We start from the raw sequence: 18,516 nt of genomic DNA, 5'->3' as shown, positions 1-18,516 counted from the left end.
ATCCCTACTAGGATGGGGAGCCCATGTCCTACACTACACAGTTCAGGGACACTGGACTGTACAACAAAAGATGCACATTAACCTTCTGGAGCTGATGGCTATCTTCCTAGCTCTAAAAGCCTTCAAACATACTTAGGCAACAAAGCTGTGTTGATCCGGACAGACAACATGACAGCTATGTATTACATTCAAAAACAGGGAGGAACACACTCACCACAGCTGTCACACCTAGCTCAAGCAATGTGGAAATGGGCCATTCAAAGGAACATGTTTATTATGGCAGAGCACCTCCCAGGCAAGGACAATCAAGTAGCCGACCTGCTCAGCAGGCACAGTCAACAGATGCACGAATGGGAGATTCACCCCACAGTGCTCCAACCATTCTTCCGGAAGTGGGGACACCCAGAGATAGATCTCTTTGCTACAAGCGAAAACGCAAAATGCCAGTACTTTGCCGCCAGGTTCCCCCATCCGCAGTCGCAGGGCAATGTGATATGGATGAACTGGTCAGGCAAATTTGCGTACGCTTTTCCCCCAGCTCCACTAATACCGCTGGTGGCACGCAAACTGCGCCAACATTCGCTGACACTGATCCTAGTTGCTCCCACATGGGCGAGGCAACCATGGTACACAACGTTCCTAGAACTATCAGTGGTGCCTCATCAAAGACTGCGACTCACACCCAATCTTCTAACTCAGAGCCATGGAGAAATCCAACACCCAGACCCGCAACAGCGGAACCTGGCGATATGGCTCCTGAAATCCTAGAGTTTGGATACCTGAACTTGCCTCCAGACTGCATGAACATTATCAAAGAGGCAAGAAAACCCACTACCAGAGCGTGTTATGCAGCTAAGTGGAAACGTTTCGTCATTTACTGTCGTAACAACGATATTAACCCACTTGATGCTTCTACTCAAAACATCATTTGCTATCTCTTGCACCTACAACGTTGCAATTTAGCCTATTCATCCATCAGGATACATTTAGCTGCGTTAACAGCATATCTTCAAAACAGGCAACACCTTTCACTGTTTAGGGTGCCAGCAATTAAGGCATTTATGGAAGGACTCAAACGCGTAATTCCTCCAAGACACCCACCTTCACCAGTCTGGAATCTAAACATTGTTTTAACCAGACTTATGGGACCACCTTTTGAACCACTACACTCATGCGAAATACAATTTCTTACTTGGAAGGTGGCTTTCCTTATTGCCATTACTTCGCTTCGAAGAGTTAGCGAGCTGCAAGCCCTAACTATTCAAGAGCCATTCATTCAGGTACATGCAAATAGAGTAGTTCTCAGAACAAACCCTAAATTCAAGCCAAAGGTGGTGTCCCATTTCCATATAAATCAAACCATCGAACTGCCAGTGTTCTTTCAAAATCCACAGACAGTTGCTGAAAGGGCCTTGCATACTCTAGATGTCAAAAGAGCTCTGCTATACTATATAGACAGAACTAAGGCATTTCGAAAAACGAAACAGTTGTTTGTTGCTTTCTCACCGCAACACAAAGGAAACCCTATTTCAAAATCAGGTATAGCCAGATGGATCGTTAAGTGCATTCAAATATGTTAAAGGCAAAACGCACCTTAACAGTTCACCCTAGAGCGCATTCCACACGCAAGCTAGGGGCATCCATGGCTTTCCTAGAGAATATTCCTTTACACGAAATCTGTAGAGCAGCCACATGGTCAACCACACATACATTTACCAAACACTATTGTGTAGATGTACATTCAAAACAGCAAGCTGCTGTAGGTCAGGCTGTTCTCAAAACTCTTTCCAGACTGCTGCAGCTGACACAGGTAGCCACCGCTAAGGGAGATACTGCTATACATTCTATGCACAGATATGAATATCCGCAGCTCTACATGCCAAGAACAGATGCATACTGGTAAGTAGCATATTCCTTCTCAGTAGTTATTTATTGTTTTTCAAGGAAGACTTTTACCATTGGTGAGAGAGAAATGTGATATGAATTAACTGTGCAAATGTGTACCAAATCGTACTCCCAAGCTCTCCCAGGCACATCACAAGGGCCGATGTTTTTTTTTTTATAACCATGATTAGCTCTTAACAACTAAAAAAGCAATGGGTAATCTTACACCACCTAACATGATATGTTGTCATTACCCAAGAAAGTCATTGTGCTTTCTCTTCTTGCTTTAGTAGTTATTCTCTGCTTAAGCTTGGCATTTTTGCTGGGTTTACTCTTCTGTAGCCCCCATTATTCTGTACAAATAGCTGCTGTGGATGTTTGCTGTTTTATGGTTACCCTATCTTGTAATCTGAAAGTTTACATTCTTGCTCAAATGCAGATTTAGTGCCTGAAAGTCTTTGGAAAGGCACACATCCATATGGAGTAAAATCCATGCTGTAAGTTATTGGACACTTGATATTGTACTGCTGGAATTTAAAGGACTACGGTTATTGCTGAGCCTTAACATTTATTAGACCGATCTCCTATTCGAGTTGTTCGAGACAATTATTTACTGAGCAGTAGAGAGATATATATATATATATATATATATGTGTGTATATATATGTATATGTGTATATATATATATATGTATATATATGTATATGTATATGTGTATATATGTGTGTATATATATGTATATATATATGTATATGTATATATATGTGTGTATATATATGTATATATATATATATATGTTACCTACTGGCGGTGGGTAGTTATAGTTAGGATCGTTTTCCATAGGAAATCCGCAACATTCTATTGGGAATAACTTTTGCGCCGGTTGAGGCATCTGCCTGAAATTTTCCTCAAATTTGCCTCGCGGCGCTCCGGTCCTTCCCTGAAAGTTTGGGGGGGATTCGTCAAGCGAGGGCCGAGATAAAAGGGGGGTCCCAAAACGTTTTTTCCCCATGTTAATTTCCATAGGGCGGTTGGACTCACTTTTAGCCCGAACGGCTGAATAGATTTCCACCAAACTTGGCAAAATTGTAGGGACTGGTAGCCCGATGTGCCTTTGCTATGTCTCAAGATATGTGCTCCAGTGGATTTTGAGTAATTTAGGTTAAAAAAAAATATATATCTATAGCCGCGCCCTGGTACGCGCACCGGGGCGCGTACCAGCGCGCTACGCGAGTTCGCGCGTGGAAAGCTGATTGGCTCTCGGGTGTCTGTAAACATTACAAACAGTCCGGAGCGGCCGCCATCTTGTGTCTCGGTAGGATCGAGACACAACAGGTGGCAAAAACAAAGGGGGAAATGACCATAAGGCGGCAGAGTAGACTCCCCCTAGGTTTGATGTGGGGGCTATAAAAGGGCCCTGCGGGACCAAAAAAATAAAAAAAAAATCCCGATTTGCGCTGGGGGGGGGTGAAGAGCGCCCGGTACGCGCACCGGGGAGCGTACCGGGGAGCGTACCATGGGGAAAAAAGAATGACCGAGTTTTTAAAAAATGTAGCCTTTTTTTATAAATTGGAGGTAGTTCTAAAAGAACTGTTTTTTTCTTTTTGTTGTTTTATATTTTTTTCAATGTTTTTGAACATTTTCTACTTTTTTTGGCTTTTATGAACTATTTTATATATTTTTTTATATTTTTATGGGGAGAAACCAAAAACAGGGAGTTGTAAACGGCTCAACTGGAGCAAAAAAAAATCAGGAAAAAATTACGTTTTTTTGGGGCAATTGTGGTTGTCACCAGCAAGGAGGATGAGGTTTATGCTCTGCTCACCATAGGTGATGAGCTTACCACAAAAAATACATGTGGTTCTAAAGTCACCAAACCGTGGTTGTATAGAAGAGATCATCTCCCTTGCCTGTGGTCCCGATGGAGTGGGTTGCTTTCTTTTGGAGGTGCTTGGTGAAGATTGGGGAGGGTTACTGGCCAGTTCTCTCACCTCTGCAGCAGCATAGTTGTTGGGATGCTTGCGCTGCATGTGTCTAATCATGGTGTTATTACCAAAGGAATATTTTTTATTAGGGTTCCCCCTTGAAAGTTCCATGCCACAGATTTGACAAGTCACCTTTAGCGCATTCACTTTCTTCTTGCCCTCTGGGATGGAAAAAAACTCCCATACAATATGCTGCCTTGGCCTGTGTGGGGTATTGTCTTCTGGCAGCCACCTTCTCCCCTCCTCCTCCTCCTCCTGCTTACGTTGCGCGATCGTATGCGCTTGAGTGCTTCCCGGTGCGTTTACGTCGTGCGGACGCGGCTACGCAATACGTCACGATGTTTTCGTTCGCGGCAATAGCGCTCACGGGACGCAATATAGGATTCATTATAAAAAATATTACATTTCATAGGTTTGAGGCCCTATATATACTTAGGAATTAGCTTTTAATAAACTTATGAAATTCACTGAAAAAACATAGGTTTCACACCAGTTATAGTTACGAATTAGCATTTAAAAAACCTTTGAAATTCACTGAAAAAACCATAGGTTTCACACCAGTTATAGTTAGCTGGAAATTTTACTGACATAAAACCATTGAAATTCCACGTTATAGTTAGTTGGACTCACTATAACTTGCACACCTGCAATGCACTGCTGATGACGTCACATATTACATCACTCATGTCATGGTCAGTGACATCACTCATGACATCACTGATGACACCATCCAGTGAATGTGTCTTTCTTTAAAAAAAATGTTTTATATATGTATATGTAAAGGTCGATGGAAGAATAAATGTTTAAATAAGTGTCTAAATGGATTTTTTTTTAAATTGATTGGTTAACTGGCTTATTAAGTGTATCTTAGTGAATACATATATTAGCGAGTAATGTTTAAATATTTAAATGTGTCAGTGTTTCACTTTGTGTATAAGTGGCTGCATAAGTTGGTGAGTAGCTATATGGGTTATTATATGTTTTTTTAAGTATCAGTATGAGTGTCTGTATGGTTTGGTGGGGGTATTACGTAGCACATAGATGCACCAATGACTGACTCACTGTTTGTATGTGTTTTGAAGACCGCATATGTTCAGGACTGTATGGGTGGATGAGTGTGTAAATGTGTGTTTTAGTGAGTGAATGACTGTCTCACTAGTGTCTTTATCAGTAACTACATATGTTTTAATCTAGTATATGTGAGTATTGATGGATATAAGTGAGTATATGTGAGTGAGGGATTGTAAGAGTTCCTGTTTAAATAAGTATGTGTTTCTATAAGTGATTGTTTAAGAGAGTATGTATAAGTTTCCTTAGAAGTAAGGTGGTAGTGTGTGTATAGCTGTATATGCAAATAAATGGATGTTCAATAGTTTATTTGCATGTGTGTGAGTAACGTTTGGATGACTGTCGGTGTGTAACAGGATGTATAGGTGTATCACTACATATGATGGAGTATATGTATGAGTGACTATATAGAACTGTTGGTGAATGAGTGGATGTGTATATAGATGGTGGAATTATTGAATTGGTTGTTGTAACTGGTATGGGTATCCATTTTTTTGAAAATGTTAGTTTCTATTTTTGAATCTGTGTTTCAAGGGTTACTTTACAGTGAAAGGACTTCTGTCACTCTGTCACAAGGATGGTGTCATCAGTGATGTCATGAGTGATGTCACTGACCATGACATGAGTGATGTAATATGTGACGTCATCAGCAGTGCATTGCAGGCGCGCAAGTTATAGTGAGTCCAACTAACTATAACGTGGAATTTCAATGGTTTTATGTCAGTAAAATTTCCAGCTAACTATAACTGGTGTGAAACCTATGGTTTTTTCAGTGAATTAACTAGGTTTTTTAAATGCTAATTCCTAACTATAACTGGTGTGAAACCTATGGTTTTTTCAGTGAATTTACTAGGTTTTTTAAATGCTAATTCCTAACTATAACTGGTGTGAAACCTATGTTTTTTTTCAGTGAATATATTATATATATATATATATATATATATATCTCCATTCCTTGACTGTCGACATTCCCACTTTAGCTCCTTTGACTGAGTTTAATACACTATACTTTGCAATAGGGCTGCAAGGATATCAAAATAAAAAGCTCCAGTTGTTTTTATACCCACTGATCATCTTTAAATTAGTGACAATTCCCTTATTACCTCTCTTGATAGAAATACATGACCGAATATTTTGTGTTTAAATCGACACTACATAGCTTCCTGTACAAAAATAAAGTCAGGTGAAATAGATGAAGTTACTTTGATTTGTAGCCCTCCTGCATTGCATGAGATGCAAAATAGGCTTGTCGCAGGATTGCACCTTGCTTCGTGAACAAGTGTGTACCTCTATCCTGAGTGTCTGATTGCATGTGAACCTGGTATACTGGCTTTTTCCCCTGGCATGTTTGCAGAGTCCGTGTGTAGAGTTTCTTTTAATACAACCAAGTATTTTGCACTGTTGGAGAGGGGAGACTGTTGAGAAGTCTTGTGTAAAGTGACATGTGTAGTTTAGATTTTTGTGCTGGCCTTGAAAGTGTGTGACAAGTGCTTGTATATGCAGCGAGTGTATGATACGTGTATGATGGATGGCATCTGGTTTAGCGTGCCACAGGATAGAAAAGTAATGTAGCTTCCACCGACAAAAGAAGCTTATTGCTTGCATTCCTGTGGCTGGTCAGTAGAGATCTATACACTGAATTGAGGGAGGACTAGATTGGACTGCCTTATGAAATTAAGTGAGAACCTTGTTAGCAAATAGCTGCTGGTTAGTTTTTCCTGAGCACTTCCGTTTGTTAGCTTATAGGGTTGAGTGGTGATACTGCAGTTGCTTTTCATTTTGATAAATTTTCTATGCGGGGATTGCCCTTCCGTCTATTGGTATTTCTACTTCAGGCAGGGCAACAGCAGCCAGGAGCAGATCCTTCAGTCCATCGCGCCTTTGTTTTGGATATTTCTGTTTAGAGCTAGCATCATTGCTACCTGGTGTGAGATCTATCACCTCGCATAAAGACTAATCTGAGGTGCAGCCATAAAAATTTGATTTGAAAGAGAAGTGCTCCCCAGTTCTGAGACGGTGGACAGTGAATTCACAGCCCTTGTCTGAAATATGTGTTGAAACAAGGATCCAAACCGCCACACTTTGTTCCAGTTTTAAGTTCTCCATGTCCTAGTAAGGAAGTGCTCCTGAGAGCAATCAAAGGACTGCGGTGTTACCAGGGCTGGTGGGTGCTTGCACGACAGCTCGTCTACTAAAGATAAGTCTGCACTGCATCTTGCTGGAGAAGCCCAGGGTCTGCCTAAGATTCTTGAAGCGTGCCTCCTGAGAAAGTATAGGAGAGCCTGTCCAGGGGTAGAAGCCCATGGTGATCCCTTCATGTGAAGCAATACGAAGTAGCGGACTATGACACTGACAGGTAGCAAAGCTTGCACTATTCCTTTGTGTGAGGGGTGCTTGGTCTCCCTCTACAGTTCCTGTTGTGAGTTTTGCAAGAAGTTGCCAGATAATTGTGTTGCCCCGCATTTTTGCTGACAGACCCTTAACCAAGTACTACTGCTGCCACCAAGGGTGGCCATTTGTGAAAAGTTGCTTCTTGGGTCCCAAAGGCGGCAACTGCTATGGGCGAGCACCTGCCCGATTCAGCAACTGCAGAAAACTAGAGTCTGTCTGCATCCCCAGCCCCCTCTTCCCCACCACAGACATTTTTTTAGGTAAAGAGCAGAAGGGAGTTACAAAGCACTGTTAGCTGGAGTACCTTTTAGTTGGAGTTAATGTTGAATAAACCTGTAACTCTAGTATCACTAATCTTCCTGATCGCATCTCACTTTCTGAGATTCTGAAAGACCATGGATTTGGAAATTGGCTCTTACTCAGTAGTTCAGTTTGGTAAATGGTCCTGTGCATCTCCACGGGTACTTCAGTGAACAACTTGAGTGCAAACAGTGAATGCTTCCACCCAAGATGGGTAAAGCATTACTTGCTTCTCTGGTCCATCGCACACCAAAACCGACCGCCTATTAAAGTACAATTTATGCTCCAAACATTGATAACAGAAAAACACATTTTCTAACTGTTTTGTACTTGTGTTGTAATTGGAGAGCTTATTAACTACCCATTTTCCCACATAAAGTAGTGATGGCGGATAGGGCAGTTAAATAATTTCTAGTACAACGAGTACCACACACTGGCTCTGCAGCCAAGGGTGGAGTTGTGAAAATGTTTTATTTGTTTAATACATTTTCAAGCAGACTCCCTGGGGAACTAAATTGCTGAAATTCGGTGGATAAACTTTCTCTGTAACCTGTTGCTCACAATGCCCTTTGTGGAAATGTGTGGCTCCTTCCATTCCAGCTCCTTATGACTTTTAGTTCAGTGGTAAATTGATGTCCATATTTTGAGGTGCAGTATTGAACTGTCAGACGTTGAAGCAGCCACTGAGTTAACACAGGGAATCTTGCACTGTTTTTTTTATTCCTTGGAAAGAAAATGGCCTCATTTAATAGGTTTTTTGAGAGCAGATGATATGGCTGCACACCTATTGTATCTTTCTCCAGAATAACTATATTGAAAACCCAACATCTGAAAAGTGCCATCAAGTGACCTAATTAAGGACAGTACGCATTGTGTATTTTTGAGCAGTTTGTGTTGATGGGTGTGTTGTCCTCCTGTAGGTAAGGGAATTCAGTGATTGGAGTTCTGAATTTCTGTAGCCCTTTCTATTTCCTGATACTTGTGTTCTTGAGGGCTGTAAATGAGTTTCGAACCTCTACATTGCTTGCTGATTGTAGGAGTTGGTTCTTAATTTAATTGTCAAAGGTACATCAATTACCTGTTTTTGGAGTCCGCTTCTCTTACGTATTCAAAAAGTTTTGATTCACTGTAATTGTTACTGAAAGAGGGATGCGCCACTGGGTGTAGATTGCAAAGGGTTGATTGAGCAAGGTGATCACAGGGAGCTTTTTCATGTAAATTGACCAAGATTATAGAATTTGGCATGGGGAAGAGGGTGCTATTTTTTTTCTTTTTGTAAAATGGGTGTTTGTTATAAAGATTCTTACCAACACCTGTGTAACTTAAACCACAAGGATTGTTTTTATGGAATGTTTATATGCATGCTTAAATCTGTTCTCTTTTTATAAGTTAATTTGAATTATGTTGGCTAGATTGGTATTTTTTCAGCCATTAGAAAGAAAGGCTTAACCCTTTGTTGCTGTTTTAGGTTGAAGATGAGCCAAATAAAATTTGTGACGCTGACCGAATAGCCATTAAAGCTAACATTGTCCACTTGATGCTGAGCAGTCCAGAACAAATCCAGAAGCAGGTAACCCAAACAACATGTATTGTTGCTTTCTTTTCATGATAGTTTACTGGTTTACCTGAGCTCTGTTTTTCTTTGTAGTTAAGTGATGCAATCAGTATAATCGGCAGAGAAGACTTCCCCCAGAAATGGCCAGACCTACTAACCGAAATGGTGAATCGTTTTCAAAGTGGCGACTTCCATGTAATCAATGGGGTTCTCCGAACAGCCCACTCCTTGTTCAAGAGGTATTCAGTAATTCTTAGTTAAATTGTTGTTGCAGGGCAGTGATGACTAACAAACTTCGTATTGCACAGGTTTTTTTTTTCTGTAAGTTTTTAATTTGTTGACCGCCAGACTCTCCAGTGGGCTCTCACAGCCCGAGTTGTATGTAGCTGGCAAGGAGAGTGACAACGAAGACGGCTGAACTGAAGCCAGCAACTTATTAATGCTTTTTATAATTGGATTGGGCAAGAAACTTTGCATGTAAATGCAAAACGGCCATCCATTGATTCCTGGACAAGGAGATTTTGGGGATATTAAAGCACTGAAATATTGATAAATCTGCATATTTTTCATAAGCAGATTATGCGATTGACATTTTTAACAACAATATTCCCCATTCGTCTAATAACTGCACCTTGGATCTATGGTTCCAGTGTTAAAGAGTTTGATGCTATCTCCTTACTGAAGTTCTCTCTGCATCAGAGAGAACTTCAGTAAGGCAGATTTACCTGAATAACTCAAAATGTTTCCCAGAAACGTTATAATGCACTTATGCAGAATCAAATAGAAAACAAATCTGTGCCAACTTTGAAATTCACAAACTTCTCATCCAGATAGTTATAGTTAATGTTTGTGTGTGCTCTGGAAGATGGCACTGGAAGAACAACTTTTCGTTTCATAGTTGGTTCAGAAATGCATATGCATTTGTCCTGGGTGAAACAAGATAACATATTGATCTTCATTGACAGTCTTGAAAGTTCTAAGTATTAGTATATTTCCTCATTGCTTGTAGGGGCTCCCCCCCTACCACCGTGTAGTTATGGTTCAGTTGTGTTTTAAAAAAATTAAAAATCGTATTTTGATTTATTGGTTTTGTCAGCTAAAGTCCAGCACTCCAATTTTAGTGAGGATCAGTGCAACAAACACAAGTTAAAGAGTGCCATTTTAAAAATACAAAATTTCGGCTGTCCTATTTTATAATTGGACATTTTGTTCCCACCTACAATCAAAACCACTAAATTGGTTTGTCAAGCTTTTTACAAGCGGAACCTTGCACAGGAAGTTGTATTTACATTTGTTTGGTGTAAATCCACGGAAAAACCAAAGGAAATGATGGACGGAGCGTTGACAATACAAGCACTCACCCCCAGTCAACTGATCTGGGTTTAATCCATCACCATTCTTTAGCCCACTCTGCCCCCCAGTTCAGACAGGGTCAGACTGATTTGCATATGGCCATGTCTGAACTGGGGTGGCGGAGTGAGCTAAAGAATGGTGGTGGATTAAACCCAGATCATTTGACTTGGGGGTGATTGTTTGATTTGCTCAAACGCTCCGTCCATCATCCCCTTTTGTATCTCTTTGTTCGCCCTAAGTTGGCAGGGTATGCTCAGACGCGAGTCCCTTGCTCACTCTGCCACTGGATTCAAGATACGCTGAAAAACACGGGTTAACCCAAGAAGTCACTGGGACCTGGGCGGAAGGTTAATATAAACAAGGTGGTCCCAGTTGCAAACACAATTGAATCAACTGAAACATTAATAAATTACATACAAAAACAGTCATAACAACATTGTTTTTAATCACAACGTGTATCGTAAGTTCATTCATGAGAAGATACACAAAATATATCAAATATATAAAATATGTAATGCCCCAGAAAATGAGAAAAGGGAAGGTTGGTGGTGGGATGGTGAAAGTAAAGAATGGGTCACAGAAAACTGAATACAACAAAAGTGATCCTAAATTAACACATTAAAACAAATAAATCGTCAATTAATTGGATGATCATGCCTCAAAAATCACAAATGATAAATTAAAGAAAAGGCTGAACACAGGAGGGAGTGTCGACGTTTCGACCCAAATTGATGCAGGCATGGTGTATGCCTTGCTAGAGGGTCTTCATCAGGACAGGAGTTGTTGAAAATGGGGCAATGATTCTTAGGATTGTCTCATAACGCAGTGATTGTTTTGATAGTACTCTTCAAAAAGAGATTGTATATATTTATGAAAATGGTAACAGCACATATAATTGTGGTCACTATTTAGGTTCGGCGATGTCCAGTATCACGGAGGTTCCCATGAGTGGTGCACGATTGTCGAAACGTTGTATTCAGTTTTCTCTGACCCATTCTTTACTTTCACCATCCCACCACCAACCTTCCCTTTTCTCATTTTCTGGGGCATTACATATTTTATATATTTGATATATTTTGTGTATCTTCTCATGAATGAACTTACGATACACGTTGTGATTAAAAACAATGTTATGAATGTTTTTGTATGTAATTTATTAATGTTTCAGTTGATTCAATTGTGTTTGTAACTGGGACCACCTTGTTTATATTAACTGGATTCAAGATAGCCTGGCTGATGAGGATTATGAATCCGAAACCGGTCCTAGGATGCTTGTTTCCGTTCCAGGAAAGACATGGCTTGGCAGTTCGGGCTGGTCTGTTCCCATGAGGCACAGGGTCAGACTGATTTGCATATGGCCATGTCTGAACTGGGGTGGCGGAGTGAGCTAAAGAATGGTGATGGATTAGACCCAGATCAGTTGACTGGGGGTGAGTGTTTGATTTGCTCAAATGCTCCGTCCATCATCCCCTTTTGTATCTTGGTGTAAATCCACGACACACAAAATTGTAAATCCTGTCAGTCACGTTTAATTTGTTTTGTTTACACATGTTAATGACAAACGAAGGGCATTTATTAATATTTGTATTTATTATTTGATTTTAAATCACACCGCAATGAGGGATGAATCATGAGAAATGCCGACCCCAGATAAGAGTTGGCTGACAGACACCCAGATGGTGAAAATACATTTTTTTTTTTAAGTCTGGTGGTGAAAATGGCAGTCCTTGGCCACAGTTTGTGATAAAAACATTCTGTGCTTTAAAACTAAATTTTCATTAATCATCATTTTTTTCGTAGTCAATTATTTACCTATTTTAAAAGAATAGTTAAAAAAAATTGCAATGCTTGAGCAAAGGACATTCTTAATAGGAGGATAGCTTCCAATGTTGGCAACTGTGGAATCTGGATTAGGACCCTGCTACCGCCACAAGGCTGCAGCTGTGACGATTCAGCCAGCCGGAGACTGGGAGGAGGAGTTTGTGGTGGGATTAGATGCAGTGCAGCAGGTGTGCATGCAAGCAGTCTGCTAGAAAGGGCTTCCAAAAATAAATATGTTTCAGCCCTTACAAGGTGTCGTGTCTCTTTCTAGCCACACAACAGCGACTAGTTTGTGTTGCCATCCCTTACTCCGGACAACAAATGTTGAACACTGCAGCGTTTGGAAATAAAGTAATTCACACAATTCCCCATTAAATTCACAAAAAAACTGTTAAAAACGAGTACACACAACACATATAAAATAGTGCCACTAACCTGAAGTAGCAGATTTCTGTTTTTTTGTTGTTGAAAATTTTAGCCAGAACCATAACTCATTTTTTTAACTGTGGTTTGGCAGTGTGTGTTTAATATAAATTACTCTCCCACATGGAAGGATATTGGTACTCCACAGATAGTTTCATAGGTTTAATTGTGCAACTGCCCAATCTGGAAAGAGCCTTTGGCAGCGGAAAATTGGCTTGACAGGAGTTTCTTTCAGAGTAGAGGTGTATGGGCATTTAAACACTATTCAAGATGAGTGAGTGAACATTTGTTTATGCAGTCGCTGGCTTAAGATAAGACTGATATTTACTATATTAATCCCACCCACATACACAAAGTTTAGTAAACATTCCAAATTCTTGGTTTGCCATTACAGTCCTATATCAGTTAAGTTTAAAACCAGAAAATACAAAATCAGCAAAATAAAATTGATATCGTAAAACCAATTACCCCATACAATAACATCAGTTACAAAATCAAAAGACAATGATAATGATTCATTCAATACACTTAAAGCATTTAATAAAGTTTTTTTTTTAAGTTTCCAAAACCTTTATTGTAGATAAGAAGGTACGGTACATCAGTGCAATAAGGACATCCAATACAATGATGAATAAGTACAAATACGAAGGGCACCTTCCCGTACATGCTGGTATACATTCGTTGAAAAGAGGTATTAAAAAGTCAAACGTAATAAACAACTTCTCCCCTCCCCCCACATAATTTGTGCATGCATCGTACCAAGGTGTCTTATGACTACAAATATCAATCTAGAGAATAACAGTGCGACAGGTGCTGCAATATACCATACTGGTGTTACATTGGGCATGTCAATACAGTTCAGCTGTGGTAAGCCTGTGCCTAGTACCGGGTCTGATACACCCACTGATCGGTCTAGTCAATCCTAATGTATGAGGTGGAACCCTCTGAATAGGCAGTCCGTGAGAGCAGTGTCCAATCTACATCAGTGTGCAGGAGGGCGTGACCCAACAAGATTAGTGAGTTGCCTGGGTATCTCCTGTGGGTGTGCCCTCGGCCTCCCCTGATCCCACGGCCTCATCCTCTTGCCGCCGGAGAAGTTAGGTTGTGAGGGGTTACCAGACATCTTTTGGGCGTGACTTTTGTGGCAGTTCTGCATAAGTGTGTAGTTGGTCTTGCCACGTAGTCATGGTCAATATCCAGGCCTTAAATTTGGGGGCGCGTCCCCGACCCCATCTACATGCCACCTGGCATTTAGCTAAGAGCAGACTCGGCGGCATAACATTTTTGTGTATAATCGCAGTGTTGTACACGAGGCCTAGCAGCGCCACTAGTGGGCCCGGTGTGATCTCCGCCCCTAACATATCCGACAGGCCCCCAAAAACCTCAGTCCAGTACTTGGCAACATCGGGACAGATCCATGCCAGGTGGAAAAAAATCCGCTCCCTCCCTCCCACAGCGGTAGCAGCGATTTATCATCTCGTAGGCGGAACTTGTGTAGTTTAGCAGGGGTGTAATATAGGCGATGCAAAAATTTTAAATGCACCAAGCGTAGTCTAGCATTGCCCGTTACTGCATTTGTTTGAATGCAACTGACCTCCCACTGTTCGTCCGTCAGTGGCACATCGAGATCTCCGTCCCAGTCCGTGCGTGCCCGCAGTGTGGTTGTCAGTGGCGCGTTCTGCACGTGCTTGTAGAGCAGTGACACAACGTGCTGCGGGGCGTCCTTCTGCAGGACCGCGTGAAAGGGTGCCAGGGTATCTGGTTCGTCCGAGAATTTGGGGGTAACAGCACGTACGTTTTGTCTGAGCCGGGTGTAAAGGAATGTGTCCATTATTGTGGGCGTGTGTTCCCCAAAGAATTGATGTGATGTGCGGAACTGCCCCTGGGTATACAAGTCTCCCCAAATGTAGCTTTATTAACATTTTGCGCCCGATCTCTTTGCGGGTGACCTGTAATCAGGGGTCATTCATCAGTCATACAATATGAATATAGGAACGGAGTTCCCATGGCGCTGGCCAGGCGCTTCCACGCCTCCACCATGCAGTCTACCGTGGACGGATCGCGTTCTCTCTCCCGTACTTTCGTAAAGATTTATCCAGAGGCTTTCTCAGGTCTCATGTATCCATCCTCAACTGCTAGATGCGCCATATATGGCGGTGGGTGGAACCAATAGGCGGAAAAGTGGCCCTGAGCACAGTCATAATACCGCTCGAAGTTAGGGACCTCAAACCCTCCTTGATGGTACGGCAGCATCAGCCAGCTAGACTAATTCTCGCCTGCTTCCCACCCCATATGAGCGCGTCAGTTGAGTTCTAAGTGCACGGAAAAAATGTTGTCCCGGGTTATATGGGATGTTGGTGAATAAATATAAAAGTTTTGGCAGCAACACCATCTTGATGAGGGAGATGCGGCCCCCCATTGAGAGCGGGAGACGTATCCACTTGGTGATATCGGTAATTTTATCCAGGACCGTCCCGTAATTGGCTCTGATCAGGGTATCACGCTGTCTGGTAATTCGGATGCCGAGGTATTTCAGTTCCTCAGTTTCCCAGACAAGGGGGTAGTCTAGTTGGTTAGGTTGCGTTTTTTCCGTTAAACTGAAACAAATCTGCGGTGTTTCCCCGATTTGTACCCGGCAATGCCACCAAATTTTGTATTTTCACGTAATATGGGTTTAAGATTGTCTTGAGGCCTCTTGACATAAAGCGTCATGTCATCCGCATATAGCAAGATGAGTAACTGTCTCTCTGGGTAAATTAGTGCCCGGTGGTTATGAAGCTGTCTGAGTTTGGCTGTCAATGGCTCAATAGCCAGCGCGAAGAGAACTGGGGATAGCGGGCAGCCCTGGCGAGTGCCCCTGTTAATGCTGAAAGGGGTAGATCGAGACCCGTTCAGCAATACAGCCGCCGTCGGCTGACAATATAGCAGTCTCACCCAGTCTAGAAAACTGAAGGGCATTCCCATGCGCTCCAGAATGCCTAGTAAGTAGTCCCATTCTAGCGAGTCGAACGCCTTTGTGGCATCGAGAAATATGGCGGCTGCCTCACAGTTGGGGTCTATACCCTGCAGTACAGCATGTAGCGTGCGCAAGTTATGTGACGTTGCACGGTTAGGGACAAACCCTGCCTGGTCTGGTAGGACCAGTCGGTCCATCAAGAGATTAGGCGCGTGGCTAGGACTTTTGCTAAGATTTTGATATTACTATTTAACAGCGACAAGGGCCGGTATGAATCTCACAGCGCGGGGGGCTTGCCTGGCTTAAGCAGGGATGTGATCAGGGCTTCACGCATGGTACTGGGTAAACTACCCTCCTCCAACGCTGCATAGTAGACTTGTTTAAGGATAGGGGCAAGCAGGGTGGCATAGGTTTTATAAAAGTCGATCGGAAGACCGTCCGAACCAGGGGCTCGACTGGACTTCGTTGCCATGATCGCCTCTGTTATTTCGTCAGGCTCTAGTTCCAAGTTTAGGAATTTTTGTTGAGTTGGTCCCAGCCAGGCTATGGCAGTGTCCCCCAAGTAAGCATTCAAGTCAATCGGCATGTCCCTATGTGAGGTGTAAAGTGCGGTGTAATAATCCCTGAGGATACAGAGTTGGTCTGGGAGGTTTCTGTACATTATACCCTGTTCGTCCTGTAATTCAGTAACGTAATTAGCAAATCTAGGAGGCCTAACTGCAGACGCTAATGCTTTCCCAGGGCGGTCACCTTCTCCGTATATACGTGCTGTATGCAGTTTCCCATGGAATTTACACTCCCTATCAGCTACCGTCTCATAGTCAGTTAATTTGTCCCTCATTTGGGCTTTAATCCCGTGGTCTCGTGGGTTATTTTCCAGTGTGTGTTCCAGCTCGCGCAGTTCAGATTCCAACTTCTAAAGATCTCCCTGCAGGGACTTAAGGATCCCTCCCCCTTTAGCAATGCACCAACCCCGCACAGTGACTTTAAAAGCCTCCCACACTGTTGTGATGCTGGACACGGACGTTAGGTTGCGGTCAAAGAAATCCCGAATGTCTTGCTCCTATTCGGCCTTAAAGGCAGAGTCGCTAAGGTGAGAGGGATTGAGTCGCCAGTTCAGATAGGGGGAGCAATCCATAGGGATCCGGAGCTCCACCTGGACTGGAGAATGGTCCGAGAACGTGCGGGCTCAGGTGTATCGCTTGCCTCAGCCAGTGTCTCAGTCCTGCCTTCAGAAAAACGTAGTCTAAGCACGCCCAGGTGGAGTGTAGCGCCGAGTAACGAGTGCCTTGTTTGAGTGTGGGGTGCTTGTGTCTCCAGGCGTCCAGCTGGTAGTGGTCCCCTACTATATCAATTAGCGTTCTCTATGTGACCGTATAGTGTGTCGAGAGGGGATGAGACCTGTCTGCTTGTGGGTGTAGTGCCGTGTTAAAATCTACCCGCAAAATAACATGCGTGATATCCAGCGCCTGTATCTTACCCCACAGTAAGAGTAGGGCATTGGGGTTGTCAATATTGGGTCCATAGTAGCACGCAAAGAGGATGTTGTGAGATAGAAGTCGTCCCCACACCATGCAGAATCTGCCGTCCGCGTCGGTGTCCGTTCCCAGTGGCGTAAACTCCACTCCCCGCTTGATTAAAATGGTCACACCCCTGGAGTAAGTAGAATAAGAGGCAAATACATGGCATGAAGCCCAGCGGGATGCAAATTGGGGGGTACCCCCAGACGCTAGGTGCGTCTCCTGCAGCAGAGCTACCGTCACCCCATGCCTGTCTAAATAACCCTGTATTTGTCTTCTCTTCCTGGGGGTTATTAAGACCTCGGACATTCCACGAGGCTACCTTAATGTGTCGGAGTGCCTGTGGGTCACCTATCGTCTACATATCGATGTGTAAAAGCCAACGTACAGTAAAGAATATTCGACCTATCCTTGGTTCCTAGCAATGCAATAGTTAGAGCTAGGTGTGTCCACTCCGGCGTCCCCAACTTGCCGGGTACACAGTTCCCACCCAACAACATTAACCACATTTCAAAATGCAGGATAGCCCCCACCCAAAGGGGGGAGGGTTCCAGGGGTTCACCCTTAGGGGGAAAGAACCGCTAGGGTCGCCCGTCCTGCCCACACACCTCCCTAATTGCACCCACAGGCCCCTACGCTAATAGCTAGGTAGCCAAACGTGGTACGGAGGTGTGTGGCCGAGCAGTATATACTTTCTAGACCATAAATACTCATCCCCGAATATACGTCACCAAAGAGGAGTAGTCCATCATCACAGTGAAGTTTGTGAGAATGTTCCATACAGCGACCATCTGGTCCACATGTTAGTCCTGCTGGGACATGGGTGACTGCGATCTGGAGTGGTTCCGGTCCGCTTCCTCTCTGGAGGTCGCCTTCTTGTGACGCTTGAGATAGTCCTCAGCCTGCTGCGGGGTGTTGAAGAAGTGTTGTTTCCCCTGATGGTTAATTCTCAGCTTGGCGGGGTAAAGCATTGCATAGGGGATTTCCTGGGTTTGGAGTTTAATTTTGACACCTGCGAATTTGCGTCTTGCCTCCTGCACCGATGGTGTAAAATCCGGAAAGAATGACAGTGTCGTGTTTTCATAGTGGACTTGTCCCTTCTCTCGGGCCAGGCGGAGGACAGCATCACGGTCACAGTAATTAAAAAAACAGACTATGATGGGCCTTGGCGTCGCTCCTGGGGGAGGGTGGGTAGCAAGGGATCTGTGCGCGCGTTCTACTGTGAGGTGTGCCGAGAAGGATTCTCTCCCAAAAAGTTCT

General features: G+C 43.1%; 1 protein-coding gene across 1 annotated transcript in view; it reads left to right on the top strand.

Annotated features, from left to right (window-relative positions):
• CSE1L (chromosome segregation 1 like) overlaps positions 1-18,516 on the top strand; it is a 399,917-nt gene that overhangs the window by 73,163 nt on the left and 308,238 nt on the right. The window contains exons 4-5 of the mRNA XM_078651858.1: positions 9,097-9,198; positions 9,277-9,422. Of these exons, the coding sequence (XP_078507984.1) occupies positions 9,097-9,198; positions 9,277-9,422 (248 nt within the window). The remainder of the gene's footprint in view (positions 1-9,096; positions 9,199-9,276; positions 9,423-18,516) is intronic.

Source organism: Lissotriton helveticus, chromosome 7 (assembly GCF_964261635.1).
Source record: "Lissotriton helveticus chromosome 7, aLisHel1.1, whole genome shotgun sequence".
NCBI lineage: Eukaryota > Metazoa > Chordata > Amphibia > Caudata > Salamandridae > Lissotriton > Lissotriton helveticus.
Note: the sequence above shows the minus strand (reverse complement) of the source record. Positions and strands in the feature narration are given on the sequence as shown.